At 33.3% G+C, this 21,471-nt stretch overlaps 1 protein-coding gene across 1 annotated transcript; it reads right to left on the bottom strand.

Moving 5' to 3' along the window:
- Positions 1 to 11,247: 11,247 nt before the first annotated feature.
- On the bottom strand, positions 11,248 to 19,029 carry LOC145692449 (cholinesterase 1-like). Its single transcript, XM_081767757.1, has 3 exons — positions 18,888 to 19,029; positions 15,157 to 15,342; positions 11,248 to 11,252 (listed from the first exon to the last, which is right to left on the bottom strand). Exons 1-3 carry the CDS (start codon positions 19,003 to 19,005, stop codon positions 11,248 to 11,250), a joined length of 309 nt encoding a protein of 102 aa, XP_081623883.1. The 5' UTR covers positions 19,006 to 19,029.
- Between the last annotated feature and the right edge of the window lie 2,442 nt (positions 19,030 to 21,471).

Below are 21,471 nucleotides of genomic sequence, written 5' to 3'. Positions count from 1 at the left end.
TCCTAAATTCGGAGTTCTAGAACATGTAATTTAATGGTTAAACCACCAACATGGAATCCTTAGTTTGTTTACTGTACTATTGAATTGTTGATATCACCGTTGAACAGCAGATGGCATTAGTGGAGGGAAGGGAATTCAGAAAGTGGTATTTCAGCTATAGACAACTATTGTTATTTCTACAAATAAGTTAAAATCTGAAGTATTGTAGTTGCAGTTCTAAGCAGTTACGATATTTAAATCGTTCAACGGTTTGAATAAGCCAATTTAAAGTAATCGTGGCGTGTTTTGCGTATTAAGTTTTAATTCCGGGAAGTCCTGTAATCGCGGCATAAAAGGAAAAGCCATAGACCTTTCTGCACGTAAAGTGGAAGTTGTCAAAACACATCTGCCGGAAGGAAGATATACACAACGACAAATTGCTAGTAGAGTTGGGGTAGGGCAAAGATTTCTGAGCCCGTTGCAATGAGCTAGAAGGAAACTTATCAGCAAAATAGGGTTGGACATTGTGGGCAAGAAAAAAAAACTATCGCTAAGAGAGATCAAAAAACTAAAAATATTTGCTCTTGGAAACAGAAACGCAACTTCTTGTGACTTAAGCATAAAAATGGGTGAGTGTGTTGCAGACATTTCGCCTTAAAATGTTCAAAGGATTGTTTGTGCTGAATTTTTATATAGTATTTATATTTGAATGCCACATAGGAATTTGTTTTATGATATTTTAAAGCATGTGCCATGACCACAAGAAATTAGAATAGTTACAGAGCATTAATTTGAACTAAGTTCAAACGTGTTTTCAGATGTAATAGTGTAATAACAGTAAAATATTCAGAAATCGAATGTGAGTCTAATAATTTATCCCCTCTGTATTTTAATAAGTGACCACCATTCTCCTTTACAACTAATAATAGTAATTATGCAATTTTTGGTAGATACATGTGCTCAGACATCTTGTTTACACTCTACTTGTTTATATTAAATCACAATCATAGCATCCAACAGTACAATCATCTATATATATAAAAGAGAACGTACAATTTTTTGTCCGCTCATCACGCTAATACGGCTGAACCAATTTCTTTCATTTTTGGGGGGTTATTAGGATTTGGACCCTAGATGGTTTTTATCATATCACTTTAATTTTTAATTACCAGTGTCTTGAGATAATTGACCATTCAGGTGTCCACAAATCCTTTGTTATTAGTTCATCATAGGTAAAAATAAACGTATTTATATGCAACCCGCATGACCGTGTCACTCGGCGAGTTAACATAAATGACAGGCGATATACAGCGGAAAATAGCTTGAATCTTCTGTTTAAAATTTTTTAATTGATTTGCTTATTTTTACAGACACTTTTACAATATGCCAGCACCGGGATGACCGCAGCGAAGCGGGGCGGGTTAACATAAATGACAGGCGATATAATGTTAAGATTTACTGCAATCTTCTATGGTTTTTATCATATCACTTGAAAGCGAAAAAGTAAAAATTATCTAAGTAACAAAGTTTATTGCGTTCCGGGGTGACCGCAGCGAAGCGGGGTGAACGCTGCTATCCGCTCATCACGCTAATACGGCTGAACCAATTTCTTTCATTTTTGGGGGGTTATTAGGATTTGGACCCTAGATGGTTTTTATCATATCACTTTAATTTTTAATTACCAGTGTCTTGAGATAATTGACCATTCAGGTGTCCACAAATCCTTTGTTATTAGTTCATCATAGGTAAAAATAAACGTATTTATATGCAACCCGCATGACCGTGTCACTCGGCGGGTTAACATAAATGACAGGCGATATACAGCGGAAAATAGCTTGAATCTTCTGTTTAAAATTTTTTAATTGATTTGCTTATTTTTACAGACACTTTTACAATATGCCAGCACCGGGATGACCGCAGCGAAGCGGGGCGGGTTAACATAAATGACAGGCGATATAATGTTAAGATTTACTGCAATCTTCTATGGTTTTTATCATATCACTTGAAAGCGAAAAAGTAAAAATTATCTAAGTAACAAAGTTTATTGCGTTCCGGGGTGACCGCAGCGAAGCGGGGTGAACGCTGCTAGTAGATAATAATCAAGAAGTATAAATTTGGTTAAAAAAAAATCACAGTTCCACACAATTTCGAGAGATCTAAATGTAGTACACATTATTGTTCATAAGTTTTTTTTTACATATTAATGGTGCTTAGGTGTTATTTGTGCATACGTACGTTTATAGTTCAACCATGTGTTAATACTTTAAAGTAATATGTATCTTAATAAATATCTGTAAAATTGGATGTTTAAATGTGAGTTGTGACTACCATAACAGGATAAATAATTCGTGTAGAAATAAAAATGTAAAAATACATATATTTAAAGAGAAATCACTTTAATATATTAAGCGACACATGAAAATGATTCTTCCTATTATAGATAAAGAAAAAGGTTTCTATAAAAGTTGTATGTTGTTGTATATATCCATCCCTTGTACTTATGGATCTCATCTAAACAGATATAAGAAGCAAAGGAAAGGAAAACCTTAAATGACCGGTTCAGCTTCCTGCTTATGTAGTTGTGGCAACATCCGACAAAAGACCCTTTGTTTTGGGAATTTGCCGCAAGTTCTTGGAACGTTTCTTTTGTTTACGTGAATGCAAACATATATGATGCTGATTGCATCAGGATTTCATTCCTTTCTTATGCACTAGTTTGTTTCTTTGTTCACATTGATCTGATTTCAAAAACTAAAAACTATTTCAGTATTTTACAGCGTGAATTTAGAGTATAAAACGTTTCACACTATCCAATAGAAAAATGTGTTTTCTGAAAAGTAAAGTACTGTAATATTTCTTATTTTTTCATAATGCAACTATAGGAATAATATCACACAAACGTAGTGTAGAATTTTCCTGATAATCAATTTTATCCTTAGATCGAAAGATGACTATTGTTGATAAGTAATTGGTTGTTGATTTAGTGATTAATGCTTATTGGGACCATTAGGTCTATTTGGGTAGTAATGCTATTTGTCCCCGCCGCGATAAAGCCAATAGCTACTATAAGCTGCATATTACAACTTCACAATAAAACTCCCAAGAAAGATTAAATCAAATATAAGACATGCAAAGTAAAAGAATAAAAGAAAAACAATAAAACAATAAAATATTTGCGAAAACGCTAAAGGACAAAATAAAAAATCTATATTATAAAATTGAAAGTGACTTTATAATTCTTGAACCACTCGACCGATCTCAATGAAATGTTCAACATAGATGAGGCTCAGGACAAGGAAGTTTCTTATCATTTCATTTTAACGATACAACTTAGAAGCGTTTTAGAGTCGAGGATATATATATATATATATATATATATATATATATATATATATAACTTTCTCTAACTCTTGAACCACCCAACTGATCTCGATCAAATTTTAAACATGGTTGAAGTTCGGTCCTGGAATGGTATGTATCATATCACTTTGACGATGCTTTTTAGGGTAGGGAGAGTGGAAAGACATTTAGAAGTGATTGAAAATGACCGATATTAGTGTCGAATATGTAGTTTGCGGGGTCACTAACAAGGAGACTTACGGACGTGTCACTCACCGATATGAATGAAACTTTGCATACTTGTATAACATTGAAAAATAATCGACACGTATTTCTTTTATTTTGGCAATGGTGTAGGTTTAAGGGTACAAACCACACTTTGAACGGTAGAGGTGGTCCCCAAGCACAGACAGAGACAATCATTTAATGTAGAGGAAAACATACTGCCAGGAGTGTTTTAGAACAGCTGATGCAGAATCTGATGTCAAAACTACAAATTTCAAAATGGCGGTTCCAATATGGTGATCACAATTACAGAAAGTCGTCAGATATGAAATGCTATGCAGTTAGGCAAGAAAAATCGTAGTTGGCAGAGGTCACTGCGAGAAGTTTGCTGACCGATTTGAAACCTCTTTCTGCACGTAGTTTAACGGAATTTTCATTAACGTGCGTCTCTTTGCCTCTCACTATTAGGGTTGCTAATTTAAAATGAGTCCTCTCGCCTCTCACTATCAGGGGTGCTTATTGAAAGTGAGTTCCCTCACCTCTCACTACGTATAGTCCAAAACAATTTCTTTAAATCTGAAAATGTCCTTGTGAAGACATCATATTAGGGAGAATTAACAAGAAGTCTTGTGAGATCATGGTTTCAAGAGAAGGTTTTCTCCCAACGTTTACTGCAAAATCCATTTTGTTATTTGATTCGTAGAGTTATCACAATTCATCAACTTTTGAAATATTTTAAGAACAAAAGAGTACCTCAAAATAGAAAACATTCCTGCAGGAACAACTGGTAGGATTCAGCCCCTTGATTTGTTTTTCTCTCGGTCGTGGGAAAACTTCTTGAGACATTTTTCCAACATGAATTAACATCTCCTTAATAATATAATAAAGATTCAATTACTGATTCATAATCAGTTTCCTTCTCCCAGATATGCAAATCTTATTTTGTATGCGTGGTACAAAAGCGGTTATTTAAAAGAAAAGCCACCTGCGTTTGAAAATGACGTAATTTTTTTTCAAAGATTCTGCAGCATTTGCGACTTGTTTACAGTCATTCCCGTAACAAGTGTGCGTGGTGTAAACGATGTTTATACATCACACACTTCTTTGCTAAATAGAATTACTGTAAAACGTTTACTCGATAAATTCATAATTATAACAACTGAGGATACATAAAGTCCTGACTTAGTGAGAGGCGAGGAGACTCACTTTAAATAAACAAACCGACTAGTGAGAGGCGAAAGGACTCTCTGTCAATAATCATCCCGAATAGTGAGAGACGAGGGGCTCACTATAAATAAGCACCTCTAACAGTGAGATGTGCAGAAACACACTTCAATCAATAAACCGTTAAAGTATGTACAGAAAGGGGTTTCAGATGGGTCAGTAAGCTTCTCGCAGTAACCTCTCTCAACTATGATCGTTCTTGCCTAACTGCAGAGCATTTCAAATCTGAAAATCTTTTGTAATTGTAATCACCATATTGGATCCGCCATTTTGAATTTTGTAGTTTTGACATCAGATTCTGCATCAGCTGTTTTAAAACACTCCTGGAAGTATGTTGTCTTCTACATTAAATGATTGTTTTTTTTTCTTTTTTTGTCTATACTTTGAGACCACCCCTACCGTTTAAAGAGTGGTTTCTACACTTAAACCCGCACCAATGCCGAAATAAAAAAAAGTAGGTGTCGATTATATTTCAATGTTCTTCAAGTATGCAAAGTTTCATTCAAATTGGTGAGTGACACTTCCGTAAGTCCCCTTGCAAGATGAACAGTGGCAATTCCGATGCCGTCTAAAACCAAATTCAGCGCCACAAATTGGGGTAGGGGAGATATATAAAAGAAAATGATCGAAAATAACCAATATTAGTGTCAAATTCTTAGTTTTCTAGGTCGCTAAGTTGAACAGTGACACTTCTGATGGCGTTTAAATCCAAATTCAGCTTCGTAATTTTGGGGAGGGTAATATATAACAGGAAGAGAAACAAATAAATAGCGGACTATGGAAAGGAAAATAGTTTAGAGTATATTAACGATTTAAATAATACGAGTTAGGGTGAAAGTATGTTTACAGCTACTAAAGATCGCATTAACCCTTCAAAACTCTTCAGATTCATTCAGACCTTCAAAACCTTATTAACTTTATTAACCAACACTAAATGATCTTTGATGATCTAAAGTTTGATTATTCTGAAAATTCTGCAAAAATATCTCGAATACTCAGTGCAGTGATAGAGTCTTTGTAATACGGAGGTTTAATGCCAATCACTAAATAGTAATAAGTGAGATATGAGTCGTAAACGTGTCATAATCACTTCCTCTCGGTGACTAGTACCCAACAAAGTTTGTGAGATTCCAAAACGAAGTTTCACTGGATGCAGCTTACATCCGTTGGAATTATTCCAATCCGTTTACGAGTTACAGTACATCTAATGAAGAAAATAGATATTAATATCAGAACACAGGAGAACGTGCTCCAATGTAACATCTCCCAATGTGGCGTCCTTAACTGCTGTGTTAACGTGCTCGTTTCCCCGAATCCTGTCTTGTAGTGTCACCCAGAAGACAACGACGACACATTCTGTTGAAAGAACCCGTCGATTTTAGAGTTCTGAACAACACCCAGAGACTTTGATTTTGAACTACACAACCGCAATCACAAAAGTGTTTGGTTTTATACTCGCACATTAAGTATAAGATCTTTGGGGGTTGAAATGTCAGATGTCTAAAAGTTGAAATGCACTCAGCGTAGTTATGACAACGAACCGAAACGGACCTAACCTAAAGTAACCTAAACAAACGTAACGTGGAGTTGGAGGGCTCTCTCTGATGCAACTTTGCATCCGTAGTGGAAATCTTTTCAACTACTACGAGCTCTTGGGTTCATCTCTTGTTTTGAAAGCTAGGCATCCCAGGACCAACCAAAGTGATCTTCCTTGCACTTACTATATTAAGGCTTGGTCACTACGCAGATTACAAGATGTGCTAGTAATAAGCGCACATTACAAGATGTGCTAGTGTACGATGTGCTTATGCTGACGTTTGTAAACAGTAAAGAGAAATGGTAATGTGAGGATGAACGTTTAATCTGTAATATCCAGCTTTCAAGAACTCTGTTAGAGTGGCGAGGTTTAAAGTGAGAATCAGTGACTGAATATCCACTAATTCATCGAACGTCTTATATTTAATGAGAAATATGGCTACAATATGTTGGTCACCTAATTTACACTTGATTCTCTGCTCAGTAACGTTTAAGAGATTACAACATTAAATCACGTCTCAACTAACTCTCGTTGAAATTATGCTGGTGTACTTTTATAAACCTATCAAATTAAGCAGTTACATAGTTTTTTCTTATCTACCGGTTTCAGAGTACAATTCCGTACTTTCCGAATACTCAGGTGCGTATATAGGCTATAAATTTATTTATATTAGAAGGAGACAGACTCTTAATACTACTTGGACGGCCACTTTGACAACTTAAACCAGAATTATTTTCTTTAATTTCAAGCTATCGGACAATCGGAGTCACAATACCTGCCATCATCTTATCTTCAGTAGATTGAGCTTCGAAGTCATTTTCCACTCTTTTCTTTCGGATGAGGTCGAACCTGAAGTTAGAGATTCTTTTACCTTAAATGGTGATTCTTTTTAATAAATTAAAACAGTGACTGCTCACCGCAATATCATACTGAGACATTCGTGATGGGAAATAACAGTAATCTTAACACGCCTAATTTCGTAATCAAGCCTTCTTCAAACATCGCTGGTGAGCAGACGTCTTTAAGGAGAATAGGAGGAGCACGAAATCACCATTTCAGTTGACAAAAAACAGAAGGTTCTATATTATTATAATTTTATTATTATTATTATTATTATTATTATTATTATTATTATTATTATTATTATTATTATTAGAATCGCCATAAAACTAGAATCCTGAATCAAACCAACCCTCACAAACCGAAATCAAATATGAAAAATAAAGATGCGAATTTGTTTAAAGTTCTATTTTTTTAATTAGCAAGACTATGGACTCATGCTAAAGCTAAGAAAGAATGGTGCACAGAGAATGATATCGACTTTTATACTCTATCAGATCTCCCACCACAACTGCGATACAGACATGAATACTCGCAACTGAGAGGGCATGCATGTTACATACAAAGTAAAGATAATCAGATGAATGATGATTTAACGTGGCTACTCAGTTATACCATTTTCCTGAAAGATGATGGCTCGCTTCATCAAGTTCAATAAGCAATTCGTGCAACAATTCTGAATATTTACTGATATTGCAAGTTAAAATATTGAGAATGAAACTAACTGATAAGACTCAAGTAGTAAATATGCATCTAGTGTAGTTGCCTGATTTTCCTATAACTTACTTGAGAAGAAATACGATCCCTCTTGTTTTGTGGTACCAAATATAGCAGGCACCTGGTTATAATTTCCGGACCGCATCAGTTCTACTGGGTCAGCTTCTAAGAATTTTAATGACCCAGCCTTTTGAATTACCGGCATTCTTCCTTCTTTTGATGTCTGAGACTTAGCAAAGTGTGAGTTCTAAATAAAGTAGTTAAAAGGAACTGTAAATCATCTAAATATTAAAGTCAATAGTATATACTGTATGTCTTATATATTTTAATTAACGTATCTATCGTATAAATTCAACTTATTTTATATTGTTTTATGACATAAAAACTTATTAAATATGGATGCGATACTCAAAAATAGTAAATATAAAGTAGCAAAACTGACATAAATATTATTGTATTGGTTTATTGGTTTTCAGTAAGATATATTAATTCTTATTTCAAAATAGTAAGTATATATTCCTTGCAAAATTAGTTTAAGGTTGCACTTGGTCTATTAGACATACGATATGAGACGGTTTCAATTTTTTTTTAAATGCGGACATAAAGTTCACACAGTAACAGAATATCATAACGGGAATGTCGGAAAGGAAAGTCGTAATAGAGACTGTAAAACATGAAAAAAACTGATTACATAAAGGAAACTACTTTCTATCTATCTATCTATAAACACTGTATATTAAAAATTTTATTTATACTCCAAAAGAAAGAAAGCTACTTGATAAATCTAACCTCACTGAAGTAACGCTAAAAAATCAGAATAAAGAGAAAAATGCGATGTATAAAATTGCAAAAAATAAACGAAATCTCGGAGGAAATATTCATGCATTTGATTATTACGTAACGAGAGGATATCCGTATTTTTATCACATGAAAACTACTGTTTAATCTATTCGCTCAGCAATAGTCAATTTTACAGTTGGTAAGACTATTCGGAGCATCAAAATACACCACTGATTGATTTCTTTGTTTAATACTATTCCTAGTAACACTGTAGTCAAATAGAGTATTGCCATTTTATAACATCATTACGACAATTCGCCCAAAAGAAAACATTTTGGAATACCACATCTTAAAAATAATATAATTTACATCTTCATCATTCTACATAGATGTCGTTGATGAGAATCTATCGAGATATTATTCATTAATGTAGTATTAACACAATAGACACGAAATTAGGTAAGTAAGCTAGAAAATACACATACGACCGCCGGAGATCAAAATTACCCATGGATTTTACAGTACGTGTTTTGCCATGCCCAACTCATGATATTTATCATCTAATTTCCACGAGCTCAATGCTGTTAAACGGCCAAAGGGACACAACCATTGATCTTTGCAGATAGACACCTACTTTTCGCAGCCGATTCCGCATGGTTTGGATTGGTACCTGTGACTTGTTGTACAATTCTGTTTCAAGCTGCTAGTTAGTTACACTATGTCGTTCATTCAGATAACAAAACGCCAAGTAACAGTTTTCCAATACAATGTTGTCCGTGAGTGACATTGCCTAGCCTTCAACTTATTGTTCCCGTGTGTTAAATTGTATCCAGAATTGGAAAAATACAGTGCAAAACACGCCTAGGGTTTAGGTTAGCACACGCTGTGTGCTAGGCTTTCATTCTGCGTATGATTCTCCATTCCAGAGATTCCACTAAATCATATCGTGCTTCCTTTGTTCATATTCAACAGTACACTACAGTATCTTACCTCCACTCACTACTAGTCAATTTTCATTGCTAGTATTTTCAGGTACCTTCACGATCTAACGTTTTGCCGTAGGTTTAGCTCGTGTTGTGTGATATTACATTTGTGTTCGTTCGCTTAAAGCACATAGCACAGATGCATTGTAGTGATCAAAGCAATTAATCTAATGAATAAATACATTGGGAATTTCTATATCCCAAGGTCACTTCGTTTTCGGGCCTATTTCTGTTGACCACTATATTTATTCAAACTTATTCTGAAAAATATGAATCAAAATGAATTAAAATGATATCTTTCAGTTTAACGTCACACGATTATGTTCTTTAGGGTAAGTGAGACGGATGATTAAGACACGTGAACGATGATGGAAAAGTCAGCAGCAGGAAGCGGGAATACCACGGGAAACTCACAGACACAATGCTGTCAACCACAAACTTACTTGGGCAGAGATCAAACCAGGGATCGTACACACTAGAGATAAGCACTCTTGCACTTAGTTAAGGTGTCCCTCTCGAATGCGAATCGAGAACAAGATAACCCTATTACTATTACCGCTACTATTAATAAGAGTACTCCTTAATTTAAGAGGTTCGTACGTCACCTAATAGTCACCATTAATACTAATAATTGTCGCTAGATACGCTGTTTTCCTGTCTAGGCAAATAGAATTGTTTCATTTCAAGTAATTCATAATGGAACATGAGCTGTACGTAACATTATTTAGATTTGAGCAATAGTATTTGTCTACTTCTTTTATAATGCATTGTGATGATTTGTTTGCAATGTAAAGTGTATTGTTTCAATTAATTTATTTGAAAATGTATAGTAATGATACTGTGCAAACGACAACGGTCAAACAAATTTTATTGAGCACTAATATTTTAATATTTGTCTAACAGTGTGTAGTTGGTCGTCGAACTTATAAAAGAGTGGTACAATTATAATCTATAGTGTATAGTGGGACGAACAATCCGGTGCATCAAAAATTACAACTACTACATCTACCACTTTTACTCCTCCTCCCCTCCTCCTCCTCCTCCTCCTACTACTACTACTAATAATAATAATAATAAAATAAGTAGTAGTAGTAGTAGTACCGACAAAATACGTATTTTTGTTGAAAAATAATGAACATAACAACTTGCCATATAGAGGTCCATTGCAGAAACTAAATTTTCTACAGGAGCATTTTTGAAGCATAATGTTATATTTTCAATATATTCTGCACTGCAACCAATTCCCAACGCTGTTTCCCGAGCAAATTTCTCTGATCCTGTAGCCATGTAAGGGCCAAAGAATGTCCCACTTTCCCCTATTATACGGTGAAACAATCCTGAAAATACGAATTGAAAATAATTACTTAAATTTACATATTAAATACATATTTTTAAGACGCTGCATAGTAGCATAGACGACTTACTTATTAACATGTGTATTTACTAGGAAGCAAGAAAGAAGTACTGGAGAAAAAAGTAATAATTTTCGGTGAATGTAAATGAACCTGCACTAGAGTGAAGTCCCTGAACAGAGAAGCAGTTTAAGTACATATTTCCTACTTTTTGGATTGATCATTTCAGATCGAAGTCTCATAAGTGTGCTTATAATTTGCTGTAAATTTTTCATTCTTAAAAGCAAATAAGAAGAAATTAAGTTGTTAAAAATAATTAATTTATTAAAAGTGATAGTTTGGAATGATGTAATGATAGATAGTAATTGAAATATTTAAAATTTTAACGTAGTATAATTAGCAACATTGCGATTGCTATGACGTTTAGAAGCTTACATGGTATACAAAGAAAACAATGATTATTTCGAAAATTTGCTTACCAACAATATAATATTGGTATAATTTTATCCATAATTAATTTATGAACATTTCTGCCAGAGTAAGAGAACTTTGCTTGAGGAAGCAATACACTCCGTACTTAATTTTTTTTTGAAAGTTTGCAAAAGAATCTTAATATATAAGTTATATCTGTTATTAATATATTCAAGTCTTTCCTTAAGCTTCCTCTGTGAGTATCTTTACAAATCTGTAAACTACTGCTTAACCTTTAAATATATCCCTGAATAAAGGAAACTAAAATGTAGCTTACAAACATTTATTATCTCTATATCGTCACCTGTTTTGAATTTACAAAAATGTCATTTTGTGTTTCAATATTCAAAGAAATTCTTGTCATATCATTGCTAGCAGTAGTACATTTGCATGGAGATTATTATGTTGGAATGTTCGTAAAATTAGAAGTTACTACAGAAGGATATTATGCAAAACCATTACTAAAATATTTACCAGCAATAATAAATTATACTATGGCTTTTTTTTCATTTGTCAGAAAGTGTGAATTTGCATAAGAAATGATTTCTAATTTCAAATATTAGATTATAAAGATCAGTGATTAACGATCTTCCAAAAAGATAATTTTGATGATGATGGTTATTATTATTATTATTATTATTATTATTATTATTATTATTATTATTATTATTATTATTATTATGATTATTATTATTATTGAGCTGAGCGAAGCGAAGCTCTTATACTCGGGTTAGCCGTTTGGTTGTCCGCGAACTCCTCCTAGACCGTTTGGCCGATCTCAACCAAACTTAGCACGCTGATAGAGTATGTCGTGCTGAGTGACAACATAGGTCGAAATCAAAAATCCGAAGTACCATCGAGGAATAATCACCGAAAAACACTTGCATAGACTTAACATGGGGAAAAAGTTTTCACGCGATTTTTTTGTCAACAATTAAAAATGGCATTTATTATTGCATAATGGCCAGGAATGATTACGTAGTTTAAGCTCGCTCAGCTCATTTCATTGCAATCGGGTACATCCATTGCATTCCTAGTTATGATTATTATTATTATTATTATTATTATTTTAGCACACTATAACATATGAACAAAAACTCAACACAAATTTTAATAACAATGAGATTATAAATTTAATAGTTGTATACCGTTTTATTTGAATAATTCTACAAGGATTAGAATCAAAATATATTATTTTTCACTGTAGTAATGATGATTCTTTTCATTTTATGTCGATTGATAATACCTAAGAAAAGCAGTAAGTTTAAGACTGTATAGCTCCAATGACATTTAAATTATGTATAATTCACTTTTGTACAACTTTTATGACACTAAGACATGTTAGTCCAGGATTATGACTCAAATTCCAAAAAAAAAAGTACAAAACTAACTCACGCCTTTTTTGTAAAATAAGATTCTATAAAAAGACGAACAAAGACATACCTAAAATGCAACTACGCCTCTTGGCTACTTTCATCTTAAGAAAATCCTATCATTTTTCCATCAAATAAATTTGTTACGGAATGCGTATAGTATGAAACAACTTTCGTAACGTATTAAAATTTTCGAACATTAAGTGAAATTTGGAGCTGAACTAAAGTCTTTCATAGATGATTTTGCTGGAACTAAAATGCTAAATTTTGTAGAAGGTAGTCTAGGTTATTTGGACAATGCTGAAATATGTGTCAACTAAATTCAGAAAATGTATTACAAATATGTTGAACATCATTCAAGAGTGCTTATCTTGAAACAATATGGCAATTCAAGCATACCTGTTAGTTTGTCTTCTGTGCATTTGAGTAATACATACACACACACACACACACACACACACACAAGGCAAAAAGAAAAGGAAAGAAAAGGATAATTACAAAAACTCACCAGTATATAAATGGCCGGATATTATATCAAATCCAACGTTAATATTATCTTTGTCGTACTCCTTCCATTTTTAAGGTCAATAAAATTTTGTTTGTTTTTAGTATTGTTAGGCACAAAATATTTACAGAGTTTATGATCATTACGATCATACGAGTTTTACGATGATTACCCTTATGCTGTTACTACTCAAATGTCTCCTTCTTGCTTTATTTTCCTTATTAGATATGACTTCCCTACATTCAAATATTAGATCTCAGTAGTTGGTTTTCCTTACCAGAGAAATACATTTCATTATTTTAAAGCGCAAGTGTACAAAGTGTGGATTAAAAGGGCCGGTATCCTGCTAGATACTGAACTAGTCCTTTCCCAGTTAGTTGATAGTTAATGTCTAGACTTTCTTTTACATTCAGCAGCTTTGCAAACACTCTCCTTACTTTACTTGATTTTTTTTCAACAAGATTGCAGCTTGTTGTAGACAAATATTTCAACGTTATAACTCTCGTGTCTCTACTACTGCTTTTTAAACAAGTATTTTCCTCCTGCTTTTAGAATTGGCGAATGCAGTGACTTTATGAGTAACGATACCCAAAATGCTACCACAGGCACTATTGAATGGCTTTCATTAATCTCAACAAAACCATTCTTTGTAATCTATCTACTCTCGTATTGTATCATTTTAGTAATATCCCGTGTCCTCACACACTGAAGCAATAGCTTATTGTGACTATGATTGTTAACTTATACCGTAATACAATTGAAAGTGCTTCATTCGTAAGTTGTAATCTTTACCTATTATATTTAATATTTATTTATGGTGAGGTGATCATTATTGTATTACATGTCTGTTCTACGTGCATATTATAACTTTTTCTCATCTAGCCACATACCTCAATATTTAGTTTTTAATACTCTGGACGTTTTGCTATCTAGTTTAATAATATAATTCTTTGTTGCTTATTTAATAATACATATTTAGTTTTATTTGTTGATAGTTTTAACTTGTTTTCATCATGCCAGTTTTCTTTAAGTTTCTAATGCATTGTTTTATTTCTTTCTAATTATTGATTTGAATTTTCTGTAATAATGATTATTACATCACACGCATATCCTACAATGTTAGCAACTTCTCTCATTTCATTTGACATGTGAAGGCATGGTTGTACAGTTATATCCCAAAAAAGGATTTAACATTAACCCCGGTGGAGATCCTTTTGTAATTTGTATTTTAAACGTTTGCCTTTAAATATCACTCTTGCCTTTCGCTAATAATCCATGATTATTTGGAGTAACTAATTGGTGGGTTGCTATATTTACTCTACTTTTATACATCGCGAGTCACCACATGCTGTACTGAGGGAAATATTAAGTGGAAATATTCAAAAAAGGGAATATTGATCATATCAGACTCTATCTTCAATGACTTTTACAGTGGCTGTATTAGAGACAAATTTACAAGGACAAAGAGAATCTGAAGCTTTAGAAAGTTTTATTGTATGCTTGTTGATGATTCCGGTGCGTACATCTACATAAGGTTACAAAAATCTCTGTGAATTATAGTGGCTGTTTTCTTCATAATCTATCAAATTGTAGTTTCAGTGTTACTTCAAATTTCTTGTATATGATACTTAAATGAGCGTGACATCCCCAACTCTTTGTTTTTTTCTTCAAGAAAAGAGACAATCCAACTGTGGAAACTTCTATCTTGAACAATAATTTAGTTTACTAAAACAGACAGCCTGATAATTACAGTAAACAAAGAAAGTAATATTAGTTACTTCTAGATGTTCACTTGCAGTTAAAAGCTCTTAAAACTAAGTTGCGACCTTACCTTTCGCTAGTGGACTGACCATCATCAAACTTACTAGAATGGATCCAGCACTCTCTCCGAATAAGGTTACTTGCCCAGGATCCCCTCCAAAGTATTCTATATTTCTCTGTACCCATTCTAAAGCAAATACGATGTCAAGTGCTCCTGCATTACCAGGAATCTCTTCTGTATGCATCGAAAGAAACCCTGTAAATTGCAATGAAATAGTTATTGAATTAGTATGTTGATCGAATCAAGAATAAAATTTTTATGTAATGTCTTTGTTACAATTTATTGTGTCAAGTGCTTAAAGCTTTGACAATAATGGATATACCTAAATTATTTCTCAACCAACTATAAATTTTTAATGTTTCGTCGACTTCTTAAAATATATATCCTTAGTGATTTCAAAATTATAAATAACTTTGGAATACTATTTATTACACTTATCAGCATGTATCCTTATTCTGTAGAGGAAAAGAAAACATTGGTAGTTTTCTACCAGATGCATATCATTAAAACAATACTATTACAAGAATTACGTTCAACTTGATTTTCGACAGATAAACAAATCATGAATTTTACTTCAAGATTGTTATGCAGAAGAGAGGTTAAGGAGAATGTGAAGTAACTACGATGACTCATGAGTAAAATACAACATGAACTTCAATTCCACAATGCAGAAACACGTTGCGTTGTACATACTCCTCTCCGCAACACTACTTAGCCAGATCACTTAAATACAAGAATACATGAATGTATTTAAGTCTAAAGAAAATAAGTGTCAAATGTAAAAACTTTGCAACATTAATGAAAATTGCAATCATACAGCTAACCAGATCTTAGAACAATGTTTTAAGTTATAAAGAAACGTAATGACATTTTGATTATTTAGGTACAGTTTCTGTTACCAGATAAGCAACTAATAAAATAAAAGGTGTATTAGCAAACATTGGTACTTACTTAACTACTTTAGAACTAAATTCATTAACTTGATTAATCCAAATTATAAATATTCCCTTATGATGTGACCATAAGCATTAGAAAGGTAATAGAGCATTTAATTATATGCTATTTTATTACATCTCTTACTAAATTGTATTTATTAAAAGAAAAAATCGAAAATTGAAATAAATTTATAGTTTTCAGTATGTCCCTTCCCTATTTTATTCTTATTTATTCTACTGATATTCATAGTTTGTGGATGACATCTACAGCGGTTGCATTTAATGTCCAATCAACTAGTTTGAACATTTTTTCTTTCCTTCTTTTACTCATAGATGTTTCGTTGGTGAACGGTATTTCCAAATTGGGAAACGTGGGAGGGCAAGGATTGGAGGAGGAGTGGTGAAATAATTGTTGAAGAAAATAAAACATTAAAAAAGTCGTATGGGAAGCAGATGAACGTAACTCCATTTTCGTAGTTTTACAGGAGAGAGGCAAGAAAGTTTTTTTTCAAACAAGTGTTGTTTCAATAAGACGGTAAACACGTTGTTGCATAGCAGACAAGTCAATGCCAAAATCAATTTCAATAACACTCAAATAACAAGAAATGGGGATTTCCGAATTATGTGCATAATCCAAGCAAAAAAAAATCTTAGAGTTACGTTCGTTTGGTTCTCATACGAGGATTAATAGAAATCTATTCATATACGGGTATTTTGTAGAGTCTATATCTCTTTATATAACGCAACAAAAACTTGGAGTTGACAATTAAATGCATACGTCAATTTTGATTTGAGTTTTATCACAATGACCTATAGTTCAGTGCTGCAGATAATATCGAAATTTACATGACATTACTTTAGAGAGTGTTAGTGTGGCATCATAATTAATACTGCATTTTTCACAAGACACTTGTTAGTCATAAAGATCTTACAGCACATTGGCATCTGAGTAGGAAAGAGAATTATTGAGAGAAGTCAAATTCTATTGCATATGATACAAGCTACAGAAAATGTTTTATCCTTCATTTTGGTATGTGTAACGTAGGTGGTCCGCTTTAATATTGAGCGTAAACTCTAAAGCATACTAATAACACTAGCTAACCTGTTATTATTACAAGTACTCAAGACACAGCCATCAAATGAGAGTGTGTTTAGCTTAGAGCGAGAATATAACATTTTAAGTGGAGTTTTACATACAGCTTCTATCAGAATATTAAAACAATGAAAACATAACTCACGAAACACATAGATATATATTATTGTGACGCTGTTGTCCAAACAGCGTCACATTCTAATGACACCATAACCAGTTTGCATATAATTATCTGAATACCTGCAGCATATGAGAAGATTAAATAACACTGTTCACATATGAGATAGAAAATGTTTGAAATAAACTAAAAATATCAAATCTGTAGCTATTAAAGAAAACAAGTGTCTGAATCTTTATCTCAATTCATTGACTTACTATGGTGCATGGGGTCCTTGGTTCAATCCCAGCTCGCGCCAACTGAACTTTGTGGTGGACAAACATCATGTACGTGGGTTTTCTCGAGGCTCTCATGTTTCGTCCCACTTTCTTAATTCCACCATTTCATTCATTACTCATCATCCCTTCTCCTTTAGCCTAGCCGGCATTACCGTGGGGCGTAAGATTTTTATTGACCTACAAAAATTCCCCGTCCTTCGTACATCTCTTTCTTTCTTCGCAGAAGAAAATTATGGTTGTCACTCTGAATGCGGACTAGACTGAAATTGAAGCCTGGTAAAGAATTCAAACGAGCAGAAGTTCGAAGCCGAATCTCCTGCGAAAAAAGTCAATACAATAATCACTTACCAACGCCAACTAGCTACCTGATGTTGCACAAAACGTGTTACCTACTTGCTAGTTAAATATTTTTCATAGTTGAAAACAATTGCTCCAATAACCATCCCTACCCACAGTCAAACTGTTTGCAACAGTTATTGTCGCATAAAAGAGAATGTGACTTTTAAGCTAATTTGGAGCATAAAATTACTTTACACCAAAACAGATTTGAATTAGCGTAAAACATGGTCGCGCTGTTTGGATCAATAGTTTATTCATCACGTGTTCGTGTGCTTAAATAGTTGAGCAGGTGATGTTCTCTTTTGTTTGTTTTCATTGCGTGCTCCCAATACAAAGAAATTACAATAGTTTTCTTTTAGCGAAACAGAGATAGAACAATATTATATATAGCAAGATTTAAATAAGATTTTGAGTCTTGATGGAAGAAGGATGTTGGTGGAATATCTTCGACAGCTAACACAATGGTAACTCTTTAACTTCCAAACTATCTTACAAAAGTACTGGAATCGTGATGTGACCTCTTGTAAAATTTGGCTTTTACTATTGACAACATTGTTCGTCGCCCCTTCAATTAATAATAGGTCTACTACTAAATTGAAGAAGAGATATACCATTTTTGAAAAATCGGGATAAATAAATTTTTATAACAATATCCTTATAATATCATATTTGAACGTATGAATTTGTGTATAAAGGTAATTCCTACGACTAACAGGTGTTTCTACATTTCTTGACTGCCCGACGATACAGATAGTCTTAACGCCCAGCAAGCTATAAGCTAGGAAAACTAGGAACTTGCAATAACAAAATAAACAAGCAATTCTGACACTATTATCAACGTTGTACACTTAGAGGCCGATATCATGCAATACATCTGCAATGCACACATCTGTTAACTTTCGGATTTTACAGTTTTCGCATTTGTAGGAATTTGCTCACTGCTACCTGTCTTTAAAACGGAACGAAGTAAATCTTACCTAAAATTCCAAGGCGGTATTGTGGAACTGCCAATATGACATCATAGTCAAGGAGATAACCAGGATTGAACATAGCAGATGACCCTGCTGTGAAAGCACCTCCATGTATAAACACCATGACAGGAAGTTTTGAAGTTGAATTGATCTGAAATTTACATAACATGTTACTTGAAGTTTAAAATAATTAGCTATATTTGTAATAATACTATTAAGGTAATACTGAATACAGACAACTTGGACTTTACTTCTATTGTGATGCATTATATTAAGATACAATAGCGTACCATCGGGTCTGTGAAGCGAATTTACTTTTTATTCTGATCACATATGTGACACAAGTATGTAAAGTAGTAAGGAAGTATGCTCCCTTAAAGTGCGCTGTGTGTACTAGTGTAGTCGCATATTGGCTATTTCACACACCAGACTAGTGAAAATGGAAAACCACGAAAAAGGAAGAAGTAGAAAGATACTTGGGTGACTGACAATGAGTATTAAACAAGATCACTCTAACCACTCTACAAATCCACTTCTGAGAAAACCAAGTTTCAGTGAGATACCGTATCAGCTTATGTGCATCTCAGACATAACAGAGGTTTTCGACGGCTTCGTTTTTAAACCAGAATACTGGTTTAACACGAGATACTTAGTTGAAACTTTTGGCAGAAATACTGTGAGTTCACTTAAATTTTTACTCAAAGATTATTCAACAATTTTTAACTATCACATTTATTATTACATAAATTTAAAGAGAATTTATCATTGACAGTAATAGACATATATATATATATATATATATATATATATATATATATATATATATACACCTAAGTTTTTGTTTTATTAACATTTTGGATTTAAGATTACGTACTAAACTGCGCTTTATGAGTACCTCAAATATTTTTGTGGCCAAACTTTCGTAGATTTATATATCTGTACTAATAAAAGTAACACTGGTCAACACAATTCAACTATGATTTTTTTATTCTTGACGCTAGATGTTTTTTACTGTTTTTGACCTGATGGAAAGGAATCTAAATTTAGTTATGCTCTTTAAACATAACGGCACTAACTTGAACCTTCCAAAATGTAAATCGGTGGTTTATTCTTTCATCCAAATGATTAAATTATCTGTACCAACCACGGTTTGCATGAACATTAGATATATCTAAGAATGTACCTGAATCTGCTGTATATAAAAATGTTAAGTCAGAAGCAGTGTTTAGTACTTCAAATTCCAAAATTTTTGCAATTATTGAAAAATGACTGCACCGATTTTCCAGAATAGGTATGTAACCTGTTTCGTTACCGAACTACATGGACCTTAGTAACGCTTAATATATCGTGTATATATATGTATTCAATTATGTATATACAAATTACAGCTCGTCAGTAAGGCTGCTGAAGGTAGTCAATGGCATCTAATAAAATATGTACTAAACGTGATTCACTTCTAGTTAAATTAAGAAACGAAAGTATAGTTTACATAACGTTGGTGTTTCGATGATTTGGCACCAGCCAGAAAACCATATAAGTGATTGTTACTATGCAAAACATGAAAGGTAGGTAATAAAATAACTTGCCTGACCATGTTACGTCTGCAACCAGTCACAAAAAAACAATGAAGATATACCAGTTCCAGTACTCCACATACATGGCCACTGAAAAAGGACGATACATGCACAGTTGTGCTAGATTAGAGAACACAATATGATAGTTTGGATACAAGGAACGAAGAACGACGCATATTCTAACATAAAGTGTTTTACATGACCCTGTGCAACGCAACTAAGAACCTCGAATTCACGCTAAAAGAGTGGAAATTATACGCACCCTATTTCTGTATGCAACATCCACAACGTATTAAACTTGTCCTTAATAAAACTTTTATGACTGTAGTCAGCAGAGAGGCTTATATATCAACAAAGGAGCTTTCGTGATTCCTCAAATAACAAATATCATCAAGACTAAGAATTCAGTCCATCATTTAGTACTCTTTATCTGAAAGCTTGGGATTTGTTAAGAGGTTTGAACTACGGTTTCCAATGTGACAAAGAGGCTGAAATATAAAAATGGATGGATATTTAATTGCTTGGATAATTTACTGAACAACTTCTGACAAGCTGTAACAATACAGCTCTACACTTTTATTTTGCGAATTTGTTTATAGCAATGCTCGAAGAGGTAAGTGATGAGTTCGGCGAAACTCTCATCAAGTAATATATGCAATGAAGAAACATTAAAATGATGAACTAGATTAAATCAAATATGCGTGCAGACTATTTACGTGGATTCGTTAGGAACGCCACAGATACCCACAGAAAGATATTTAAATGTAAAACAATGAACTAGCTATATGAGGATCCACAAATTGTATTATTTTCTAGTAGAAACGGCAGAACCCGAAAAATCCCACGCACACGGTGTTTGTATCCTAATTGGGAAATTAATTAAACATTTGCAGACTTCACCTAGAAATAAAAACATTCTTCCTGAAAAATGCACAGAGAAGTCAGAGTCCATACGAGACAAAAATACTGATTACTTTCGAAAATACGGTTAGAAACTTTTAATGAAAGTATTAAAT

This window comes from Thermobia domestica, chromosome 8 (genome assembly GCF_964235325.1).
Source record: "Thermobia domestica chromosome 8, izTheDome1.hap1.1, whole genome shotgun sequence".
Taxonomy (NCBI): domain Eukaryota; kingdom Metazoa; phylum Arthropoda; class Insecta; order Zygentoma; family Lepismatidae; genus Thermobia; species Thermobia domestica.
Note: the sequence above shows the minus strand (reverse complement) of the source record. Positions and strands in the feature narration are given on the sequence as shown.